We start from the raw sequence: 12,075 nt of genomic DNA on the forward strand, positions 1-12,075 counted from the left end.
TCTTTCCACTGCTCTCTCCATCTCCAGGCTGTCTCTTCACACCCCCACTCACCTCCACCCACCTAGCTGCGTAGTGTCGTAGTGAGGGGAGTGATGCATCCCCCATCTCCTTTTTTCTGTTTCTTTTTCTCATTGTCACACCACTCTCTCTTTCCACTGCTCTCTCCATCTCCAGGCTGTCTCTGTCTTCACTGCAGAAGCTCTATCCTAGGGGACAAGACTCTGACCCCCAGGCCTAGATCACTAGTCTACCCTACAATGAGGCCCTATGTACAAAGGGAACAACACCCCACATCTCAAATGCACCCAACTACTCTGGTCAACTCAATTCCAGTGCCGATGTTCCTCCCATCTCACAATGGACAGAGAACCCCTACTCCTCATCCTCCGCCCCAGGAGGTTGAGTGGTTGCTGGGAGACCAGTCCAATTATGACACGATGAGAGAGTGTTTCTTTTGAAAGTTGTTATTGTAAAAGCGGAGATCTTGTAAAGTATTAAGTCACTGCCCAATAATTGCCTGTAGTATGGCTCTGTAGGTGGTGTGGGAGTGGACCACTCTGCTTCCATTAGCCTAGTGCTGGCTCAATCTCTGTTCTACCTGCCATTTCAAGTCACGTAAAAAATGTCTTTATTTTCAATAATGACCATGTTACACAATGTGCCTAAACAACCCCCAAAAATCTTGGATTAAAATGTGTTTGTTTTTTTATGATAGTGGATATATATAAAAAAAAGCATATTTTCTAATTATGGAAGTGTATTTCAGATCTATATTTGTGAGAACGTTTAGTGTAAAGTTATAACTCCTTAAAAAGACTTGTTTTGCTTTCCGCCTAAAGTTGAGTTATCTTCAATCTTAACTCAAACCTTTGCTTGAATCATTGACTTCTCTGTCTATGTTTTCTCTCTGTTCTGTTCTATGTGTGTGTGTCATAACTGTTCTAAAAGATGTGCAATCTGCTACAGTAGAAATTTGAGTTGTGGAATAAACCACTTCTTTGATTTAAGTTACTTTGGCCTGCTTGCTTCATTTCATGTCTCCTCCTTCTTTCTTCGTGTCTCTTTTTTCTCCATCTCAGTCGTTAACACTCCTCATTAGCTGCATAACATTCAGTGTACATTCTGCATTTTAATTTAGTTTTGTTTTAATTAATAAACTCTTCTTCCACTGTGCCTTTACTCAGTCGCTATGATAATCCAATCTGCATTATTCTGCCTCATAAATTCTCTACTACAGCCATACAGATGTAGGATCTTAATTTGATCAACCTGTTGCAGGAAAATTTCCTGCAATCCAGGACATTTTAAACTTGTCGTGGTTTAAAATGTACTGGGAAGTTTGTCATTTTGTCATTTCTATTAATTTCCACAAAATGTATCCTACAAAAATGTCCATCAATTACAATCCACATAATAATTCACATTTTCTGTTGACGCGGGATTATTTTCCTGCTGTAGCAAACTGGCTCAAATTAAGATTTTACATCTGTACCTGTCTTAACCATCCTCTTGCATGCATTATGACTTTATATATACAGTACCAGTCAAAAGTTTGGACATGTCACGTTTTATAGTGATCAGAGACAGGCGCAGTAGCCACCCTTTGCCTTGATGATAGCTTTGCACACTCATGGCATTCTCATATAAAATATATTTTGATTTGTTTAACACTTTAACACTACCTGTAGTGTCATGTGGTCGAAGGCCGAGCAGTTGCCATACCAGGCAGTGATGAACTAGTCAGGATGCTCTTGATGGATGCAGCTCGATGCAGCTGTAGAACTTTTTGAGGATCTGAGGACCCATGCCAAATATTTTCAGTCTCCTGAGAGGGAATAGGCGTTGTCGTGCCCTCTTCACGACGGTCTTGGTATGTTTGGACCATGATAGTTTGCTGGTGATGTGGACACCAAGGAACTTGAAGCTCTCAACCTGCTCCACTACAGCCACGTCGATGAGAATGGGGGCGTTCTCAGCACTCCTTTTCCTGTAGTCCACAATCATCTCCTTTGTCTTGATCACGTTGAGGGAGAGGTAGTTATCCTGGCACCACACTGCCAGGTCACAGACCTCCTCCCCTAAAAGCTGTCATCGGCAAACTTAATGATGGTGTTGGAGTTGTGCTTGGCCATGCAGTAATGGGTGAACAGGGAGTACGGGAGGGGACTGAGCACGCACCCCTGGGGGTGGCCTGTCAGGAAGTCCAGGATCCAGTTGCAGAGGGGTGTGTTTAGTCCCAGGGTCCTGAGCTTAGTGATGAGCTTTGAGGGCACTATGGTGTTGAATGCTGAGCCATAGTCAATGAGTAGCGTTCACACATAGGTGTTCCTTTTGTCCAGGTGGGAAAGTGTGGAGTGCAATAGAGATTGCGTCCTCTGTGGATCTGTTGGATCTGGTTTGCAAATTGGAGTGGGTCTAGGGTTTCTTGGATAATGGTGTTGATGTGGGCCATGACCAGCCTTTCAAAGCACTTCATGGCTACAGACATGTAGGCAGTGTTCTTGGGCACAGGGACTATGGTGGTGTGATTGAAACATGTTGGTATTACAGACTCTGTTAGGGACAAGTTGAAAATGTCAGTGAAGTAATTTGCCAGTTGGTCAGCGCATGCTTGGAGTACATGTCCTGGTAATCTGTCTGGCCCTGCGGCCTTGTGAATGTTGACTTCTTTAAAGGGCTTACTCACATCGGCTAACGAAAGCGTGCTCACACAATCACACAGTCCGGAACAGCTGGTGCTCTCATGCATGCTTCAGTGTTGCTTGCCTCGAAGCGATCATAGCAATATTTTAGCTTGTGTCACTGGGCACCTCGCAGCTGGGCTTCCCTTTGTAGTTCGTAATAGTTTGCAAGTCCTGCCACATCCTCGGAGTTGGTGCAGTACGATTCAATCTTAGTCCTGTATTTACCCTTTGCCTGTTAGATGGCTCGAGGGTCTAGCGAGATTTCTTATAAGCTTCCGTGTTAGATTCCCGCTCCTTGAAAACGGCAGCTCTACCCTTTAGCTCAGTGCGGATGTTGCCTGTAATCCATGGCTTCTGGTTGGGGTATGTACGTACAGTCACTGTGGGGGCGACGTCATCGATTAACGAAGCCAGTGACTGATGTGGTGTACTCCTCAATGCCATCGGAAGAATCCCGGAACACATATAACATATATTCCAGTCTGTGCTAGCAAAAGAGTCATGTAGCTTAGAATCTGCGTCATCTGACCACTTCCATATTGAGCGAGTCACTGGTACTTCCTGCTTTAGTTTTTGTAAGCAGGAATCAGGAGAATAGAGTTATGGTCAGACTTGCCAAATGGAGGGTGAGGGAGACACGTCTCTGTGTGTGGAGTAAAGGTGGTCTAGAGTTTTTTTCACTCTGGTTTAACATGCTGGTAGAAATGAGGTAAAACGGATTTAAGTTTCCCTGCATTGAAGTCGCCGGCCACTAGGAGCGCCACCTCTGGATGAGCATTTTCTTGTTTACTTATGGCCTTATACAGCTCGTTGAGTGTGGTTTTAGTTCCAGAATCGGTTTGTAGTGGTAAATAGACAGCTATGAAAAATATAGAAGAAAACTGTTGGTAAATAGTGTGGTCTATAGCTTCTCATGAGATACTCTACCGCAGGTGAGCAAAACCTTGAGACTTCCTAAATATTAGATTTTGTGCACCAGCTGTTATTTACAAATAGACACAGACCGCCACCCCTTGTCTTACCAGAGGCAGCTGTTCTATCTTTCCGATGCACAGAACCCAGCCAGCTGTATGTTATCCATGTTGTTGTTCAGCCACGACTCAGTGAAACATAAGATATGACAGTTTTGAATGTCATGTTGGTAGGTTAGTCTTGATTGGAGCTCAGCATCATGAAGAACAAGGAACACACCAGGCAGGTCCGAGTTACTGTTGTGAAGAAGTTTAAAGCCGGATTTGGATACAAAAAGATTTCCCAAGCTTTAAACATCCCAAGGAGCACTGTGCAAGCGATAATATTGAAATGGAAGGAGTATCAGACCACTGCAAATCTACCAAGACCTGGCCGTCCCTCTAAACTTTCAGCTCATACAAGGAGAAGACTGACCAGAGATGCAGCCAAGAGGCCCATGATCACTCGGGATGAACTGCAGAGATCTACAGCTGAGGTGGGAGACTCTGTCCATAGGACAACAATCAGTCGTATATTGCACAAATCTGGCCTTTATGGAAGAGTGGCAAGAAGAAAGCCATTTCTTAAAGATATCCATAAAAAGTGTTGTTTAAAGTTTGCCACAAGCCACCTGGGAGACACACCAAACATGTGGAAGAAGGTGCTCTGGTCAGATGAAACCAAAATTGAACTTTTTGGCAACAATGCAAAACGTTATGTTTGGCGTAAAAGCAACACAGCTCATCACCCTGAACACACCATCCCCACTGTCAAACATGGTGGTGGCAGCATCATGGTTTGGGCCTGCGTTTCTTCAGCAGGGACAGGGAAGATGGTTAAAATTGATGGGAAGATGGATGGAGCCAAATACAGGACCATTCTGGAAGAAAACCTGATGGAGTCTGCAAAAGACCTGAGACTGGGACGGAGATTTGTCTTCCAACAAGACAATGATCCAAAACATAAAGCAAAATCTACAATGGAATGGTTCAAAAATAAACATATCCAGGTGTTAGAATGGCCAAGTCAAAGTCCAGACCTGAATCCAATCGAGAATATGTGGAAAGAACTGAAAACTGCTGTTCACAAATGCTCTCCATCCAACCTCACTGAGCTCGAGCTGTTTTGCAAGGAGGAATGGGACAAAATTTCAGTCTCTCGATGTGCAAAACTGATAGAGAAATACCCCAAGCGACTTACAGCTGTAATCGCAGCAAAAGGTGGCGCTACAAAGTATTAACTTAAGAGGGCTGAATAATTTTGCACGCCCAATTTTTCAGTTTTTGATTTGTTAAAAAAGTTTGAAATATCCAATAAATGTTGTTCCACTTCATGATTGTGTCCCACTTGTTGTTGATTCTTCACAAAAAAATACAGTTTTATATCTTTATGTTTGAAGCCTGAAATGTGGCAAAAGGTCGCAAAGTTCAAGGGGGCCGAATACTTTCGCAAGGCCCTGTATATTGGACATGGTCTTCAGAGCATAACTGTTACATAACTGTGATCCACTTTGAATTGTCATACTTGTTTCTCCGGACATTACAATGAGCTACAAAGAGAAAACTACAAATTTACCACTATCACAAAGAATCAGCATTGCTCAGTGTCTGTGTTTAAACATTGATTTATTTTGAAAAGCAGACATCTGACTTTGGGGTCAATATTTTTTATTATGCCCTGATAGCAAGTCTTGAATATCTATTAAACAAATGATTGGAAGCTAGCCTGAGATAGGGGATAGCTGGGACAAATATCAGGCAACATTGTGGGTGAAATTGGCAGTAACAAGCACATTGAAACACCACATTAACTTCAATGACGTCAGACTGACTTCAATCTACATCAATCTTTTAATGCTGTCCAAATTAGTAGAGATAAATGACTGATTTGTGTATGATGTGTGTGATGTCATTTCACTATTCATTATTGCATGAGGCTTGCCATGCGGTATCTAGTGCTCTTTTACACATGTGTTCATGTTGTTCCAATAAGCCATGATGGTAAATTGGCCTCTAACCTCCTACTTTTATACCTGCGTCTGAAATTGTATTATGATAATAGCACCATCGGGAATAAGAAAGTATAGTCCTCCATAGAACTGGGACCATAAACTGAAAATGATCTGCACTGACCATCATGGACATTTTGTTGATATCGTTCATAGCGATGAATAACCTACAGGGTTATGAAATGAAGAACTTTTGCTAATATGGGTGATTGTTAAAGGATAGTTTGCGATTTTCCCCAGAGTCAGATAAACTCGTGGGTACCATTTTTATGTCTCTGCGTCCAGTATGAAGGAAGTAAGAGGTAGTATCGCCAGCTAATGCTAACTAGCTTAACGCAAAGACTGGAAGGTGTAGGGTTTGAATGGTAATATAAATAAATACTGTGGTGCACATTGTTATGAACATATCATTCTATATATCCTTATCATGATAATTCAGTAAATTACATTTTGCTATGGATTTTTGTCCATATCGCCCAGCTCTAGTACTCCACATCTCCCCCACTTGGCAGTATTGCACTCATAAGGCTATAATCACAAAAATATAATTTTCTTGTTGTTGTTATTACACTAGCTAGTTCACCGTAAAGCATTCTAGTTTTGTCTTAGCTATGTCATACCTACATAAACATGTGGTGTAAGTAGAATATGCAGTATGACATATGGATTTATACTGTAACATGCATGTTTTCATGCTTTCTACTGACAGATAACCCATGACCCTGAGTCCAACTGTACTCTTAATCATGATCAACATTCTGATGTATAAGGCTGTGGGTCAGAGGCTGAACAATAGAAGAGGAACACTTCAGTGTCACTGCTGTAAAGCTCTGTGTGTGAACGGGATTGTTTCAGATTCACATGTCCTCTTAGAGGAAGTTCACATTCACTGCTGTAAAGCTCTGTGTGTGAACGGGATTGTTTCAGATTCACATGTCCTCTTAGAGGAAGTTCACATTCACTGCTGTAAAGCTCTGTGTGTGAACGGGATTGTTTCAGATTCACATGTCCTCTTAGAGGAAGTTCACATTCACAGCTGATAGTGATATATTAAAAATGCTGTACAAATGGCACAGAACCCATAGTGACATGAAACCCATTACATCCAATACATGCAGTAAGTACACCTTAGTATCAGTTCTCAGTTTTGTTATGTCCCTATCGAGGTCTGTTTTAGTTCAAAGTCTGGGGATATGTTTATGCAACCGTTCCCAGCTCTAAAATGAAGAGGGATATGTTTTACTGTGTTTCAGGCAAGACCAGGAAGACATCTCGCTCCAACCGCTCCTCTGCGGGTCTCCAGTCCCCAGACTACCCCACCCTGCCCATGACCCAGTCCACTGAGGCCCTGCAGCAGAGCAAACTGGAGCGCACAGCCAAGTTCACAAAGCACTTCTTTCTCAAGCCCACCCTGAGGGGCTTCAGCCTGCTGGGGCTGAGGAAGGGCCCCCGCCGGACCCCCATGCCGGCCAGCCGCAGCTGTGAGGACCTGGACGGGCCCCCGGAGGCTACTGGCCCCCAGGCCTGGAAGAGATCCCACTCCCTCGGGGACCTCCACTGGGAGCAGGCCTTCGACCAGAAGAAGGACTACAGCCTGGAGGTCAAGCCTGCTAAAGGTGTCTCCAAGTCGGGTAACAGCAGCAGGGAGAAGGGCCTCCAGGGTCATGGAGATGGGAGTTCATCACTGGCTCAGAATGGAGGGAGTGCTGTGAGCCCGAAAGGGCGTTCTGACCAACCCCCTGTGCCCTCCCAGCTGCCCCTCAGACCCCCCTGTCCCACCGCCCCGCTTCCCCAGCCCCAGGAGACCCTCCCCAGCCCTCCTGAACCCCAGCTGAGGGAGAGGAGCATCCGGACTCACCCCAAAAAGCCCCCAGTGCCCCCTCCCGTTCCAGTCAAGAAATCCAAGGAGCGCCTGGCCAATGGGATACGCCACCGCTCCCTTGTCCTTTCCTCCCCCACTCATTCCTATACCTCCACCCACTCTCATCCCCCCAGCCCTGTCATCAGCAGCCCCAGTGCTCCAGCCCTCCCCAGTAAGGCCTCCAGTACCCCTGCCTCCCCCTCTCCAGCCTCCCCTGCCTCCACCACCACCGGCTGTCCAGAGCCAGAGGAACCAGGCACCCCCCCAGCCGTGCCCCCTCCCTGGTTGTCTGACCTGCCCGAGACGGCCTGCCCTCAGGCTCAGATCCAGGGCGGTGGTGGCAAGATGGCGGTGGCCAGGAAGGTGTCCTATGCTAAAATGGCAGTCGATCTCCACAGTGTGCTGGAGCAGAGACTGGAGGCCGAGGGCATCGACCTCACAGAGGAACCCTACTCAGACAAAGTCAGTTACCACCACAGCCTGTATCTATGGTTATGTACCTGTTATTACTGTGTAGAATACACACACACACCCATCCACCACAGCCTGCTTCTATGGTTATGTACCTGTTATTACTGTGTAGAATACACACACACACACAACCTCCACATCCTCACTCACACTCACAGGCCAGTTTGTCACAGCTAGGGGTTATACAGGACACACGTAGATGTGGGTATGCTTCTTTAAGACCATCTCACAACTAAAGAAATGAAAAAAAAACACTTTAAAAAACAGTGCAGATTGCACCACTGGCCCACTCTGTGAGAGAGTACATTAGAAGTCAGTGTAGGAATCTACTAAAGGACACACTCCAGGTCAATAAATACATTATTAGAAGCATTAGAAGGTTGTGTTTTTGTCTCCTGGCCGTCAAGGCCTTTTGATTCTCCGTTTTGATTACTGCACTCAGACATAACAAGACTGTATCCTGTATCCTGTCATATGGCTCTCGCTTCCTGTCAACAGTGGCAGTGGGTTGCTTTGGTATCCATACAGCAGAAAGAAAGATAGAAAGATAGAGAGAAAAAGAAAAAAGAGGGGGCAGAAAGAGAGAGATAGACAATGAAGGGAAAATCTTCTGTAGGAGGCTGAAGCTCAGTGAAGGCAGGCGGCTTGGGGTTATTAAACAGTCAGACACCGTGCCGGAGTCCAACACACAGACAGACAGACAGACAGACAGACAGACAGACAGACAGACAGACAGACAGACAGACAGACAGACAGACAGACAACAACACTGCACTGCACTGCACTGTACTGCTGGGTTTATATTAGTGAGGAATAATGCTGCAGTGCAGAGACACTGTCCAGTCACTAGGGGTGCCGTCTTCGGAGAAGGGCTTTGTTAGGTTCAGACAGGAGACTTGGCTGTGGCTCTACATCTACATACACTCTCCATCTCTCTATTCCTTCACCCTGAGTGGCCTCCGGTCCAGGTTGGCTGGGTTGTCCTGGACTGGAAATGACTCCAGGTGTCTGGAGCTTTTGACAGAGAGAGAGAGAGAGAGAGAGAGAGAGAGAGAGAGTTTTAAAAGTTTTCCCCCACTGAATTCCCTTTTATTCTCTGTTCATGCATGGCAACCATTGGCTAGTCTAGTCCAGCTATGACATGTTATGGGATCTCCCGCATCGTTTGTGTGTCTCTGTAACTGAGCTTATCTCCCAGCCAATGGGCTCGTCAGTTGGCCAGTGTTTTGACTCGTTATTTCACATTATTAGTCTACTTCAATCCCTCATGAACAGACAGAAACTGGGCCTCTCCAGACTCATAATGTTTAAATGAGCAAATAAAGTGAGAGAGCTAGCTCCTACATCAGCCCCTGGTGTCTGAGCTGTTCGAAAACATTCAGTTCTTGTAGAGACTTAGGTTGACAAACTGTGACCGTAGTCAATAAAAGTGCATAGTACAGTCTGCATTTTGTGTTTAGATCTGTGACTTTATGGTGTTGACTGGGGCCGACAGACATTTCTATTTAAACGGAGCGAGGAGTCACTATGGTTTCTGATTGGCTTGTCTAATCTGGGCGTAGGCTGTGGGGGAGAGAATTCCACTAGCCCTTTGAAATATGGGCTTAAGTTTTCTCTGCCTAGCATCCCAGATTTATTACAGATTTACTTCAGGTCATGGTTACTTAGGGTTTTCATGGTTGGGGTTTTAGTATCAGTATTGAGTTGTTGTGCCCACAGGGATAGGGTATCTATCAATGGAAACCACTTCTCCTAATGTGCATGAGTTCTCATGCCAACATTTTTCAAGTGTGTATGCGTGTGCGCGTGTTTGTTTGTGTGTATGCATTTGTCTGTGTCCCTCTCCTACTCTCCCCACTCATCCATAGTCTCTCTCTCTCCATTTCTCTCTCCCTCCAGCATGGTCGGTGTGGTATCCCCCAGCCCCTGATGCAGCGCTACAGTGAGGACTTGGAGCAGCCAGTGAAGGATGTGGCCTCCAACATGGACCAGGTTCGCGTCAAGCAGCTCCGTAAGCAGCACCGCATGGCTGTGAGTACTTTATGGGACAGATTCAATAAGCATTTACATGGTCTTCAAATCAAAGTCAATTTGTCACATGTGCCGAATACAACACGTGTAGGTAGACCTTACAGTGAAATGATTACTTACAAGCTGTTAACCAACAATGCAGTTTTAAGAATATACCTACAAAAATCGACCAGGGCAAAGTCAGCACCTGTTCTTTTCCTCTAATGATATGTTTAATATATGCTTTTACTGTAGTGGGCTAAATCAGAGTGTTTCTTGGTAGTATTAAACAAATATGGTCTAAGAAGACACCTGTACCAAATCAAATCACATTTTATTGGTCACATACACATATTTAGCAGATGTTATTGCAGGTGTAGTGAAATGCTTGTGTTCCTAGCTCCAACAGTGCAGTAGTATCCAACAATTCACAAAAATACACACAAATTTAAAAGTAAAATAACGGAATTAAGAAATATATAAATAATGTCAGAGTGGCATTGACTAGAATACAGTAGAATAGAGTATGTACATATGAAATGAGTAAAACGGTATGTGAACATTATTAGATATAGAGAGATAGAATTTAAATGTATTACATTCTGAGTTTGCATCCCAATATTACACTTACTATATGGTGCATTCGGAAAGTATTCAGACCCCTTCCTTTTTTCCACATTATGTTACTTTACAGCCTTATTCTGAAATATATTAAATTAAATTAAAATAAATAAAAAAATATTCATTAATATACACACAATACCCCATAAGGACAAAGCGAAAACAGGTTTTTAGAAATTTTAGTAAATTGATTAAACATTTTTTTTTTTAAAGCATATGTATTCAGTCCCTTTGCTATGAGACTCCAAATTGAGCTCAGGTGCATCCTGTTTCTATTGATCATCCTTGAGATGTTTCTTCAACTTGTTTGGAGTCCACCTGTGGTAAATTAAATTCATTGGACATGATTTGGAAAGGCACACACCTGTCTGTATAAGGTCCTACAGTTGACAGTGCATGTCAGAGTAAAACCAAGCCATGAGGTTGAAGGAATTGTCCCTAGAGCTCCGAGACAGGATTGTGTTGAGATCTGGGGAAGGGTACTAAAACATTTCTGCAGCATTGAAGGTACCCAAGAACACAGTGGCCTCCATCATTCTTAAATGGAAGAAGTTTAGAACCACCAAGACTCTTCCTAGAGCTGGCCACCCGGCCAAACTGAGCAATCGGGGGAGAAGGGTCAGGGAGGTGACCAAGAACCCGATGGTCACTCTGACAGAGATCCAGAGTTCCTCTGTGGAGATGGGAGAGTCTTCCAGAAGGACAACCATCTGTGCAGTACTCCACCAATCAGGCCTTTATGGTAGAGTGGGCAAACTGAAGCCTCTCCTCGGTAAATGACTGCCAACTTGGAGTTTGCCAAAAGGCATCTAAAGGACTCTCAGACCATGAGAAACAAGACTCACTATTTTTGTAAATTTGCTAAAAATTCTAAAAGCCTGTTTTTGCCTTGTCATTATGGGGTATTGTGTGTAGATTTATGAGAGGGAAAAACTATTTAATCCATATTAGAATATGGCTGTAATTTGACAAAATGTGGAAAAAGTCAAGAGGTCTGAATACTTTTCCAATGCACTGTATATCACAGAAGACTGAAATATAAATCAACTGTTTGACATAGAAACACCAGATTTTCTGAGTGTGTTTTTATTTATTTATCAATTATGAAATTATAAAAAATATTAATAACATTGCACCCATGAGGCCACTAGAGGGCGATTTGATATTTTTTTATTTTTTTATTTCACCTTTATTTAACCAGGTAGGCAAGTTGAGAACAAGTTCTCATTTACAATTGCGACCTGGCCAAGATAAAGCAAAACAGTTTGACAGACACAACGACACAGAGTTACACATGGAGTAAAACAAACATACAGTCAATAATACAGTATAAACAAGTCTATATACGATGTGAGCAAATGAGGTGAGATAAGGGAGGTAAAAGGCAAAAAAAGGCCATTGTGGCAAAGTAATTACAATATAACAACTAAACACTGGAATGGTAGATGTGCAATGGAAGAATGTGCAA

General features: G+C 43.7%; 1 protein-coding gene across 8 annotated transcripts in view; it reads left to right on the top strand.

Moving 5' to 3' along the window:
* Positions 1–12,075, top strand: part of LOC118387048 (SAM and SH3 domain-containing protein 1-like) — a 342,773-nt gene that overhangs the window by 326,882 nt on the left and 3,816 nt on the right. For all 8 annotated transcript variants that reach the window (XM_052523873.1, XM_052523874.1, XM_035775159.2 and 5 more), the window contains 2 exons: positions 6,898–7,967; positions 9,876–10,007. In XM_052523873.1, the coding sequence (XP_052379833.1) occupies positions 6,898–7,967; positions 9,876–10,007 (1,202 nt within the window). The remainder of the gene's footprint in view (positions 1–6,897; positions 7,968–9,875; positions 10,008–12,075) is intronic.

Source organism: Oncorhynchus keta, chromosome 8 (assembly GCF_023373465.1).
Source record: "Oncorhynchus keta strain PuntledgeMale-10-30-2019 chromosome 8, Oket_V2, whole genome shotgun sequence".
Classification (NCBI taxonomy): Eukaryota; Metazoa; Chordata; class Actinopteri; order Salmoniformes; family Salmonidae; genus Oncorhynchus; species Oncorhynchus keta.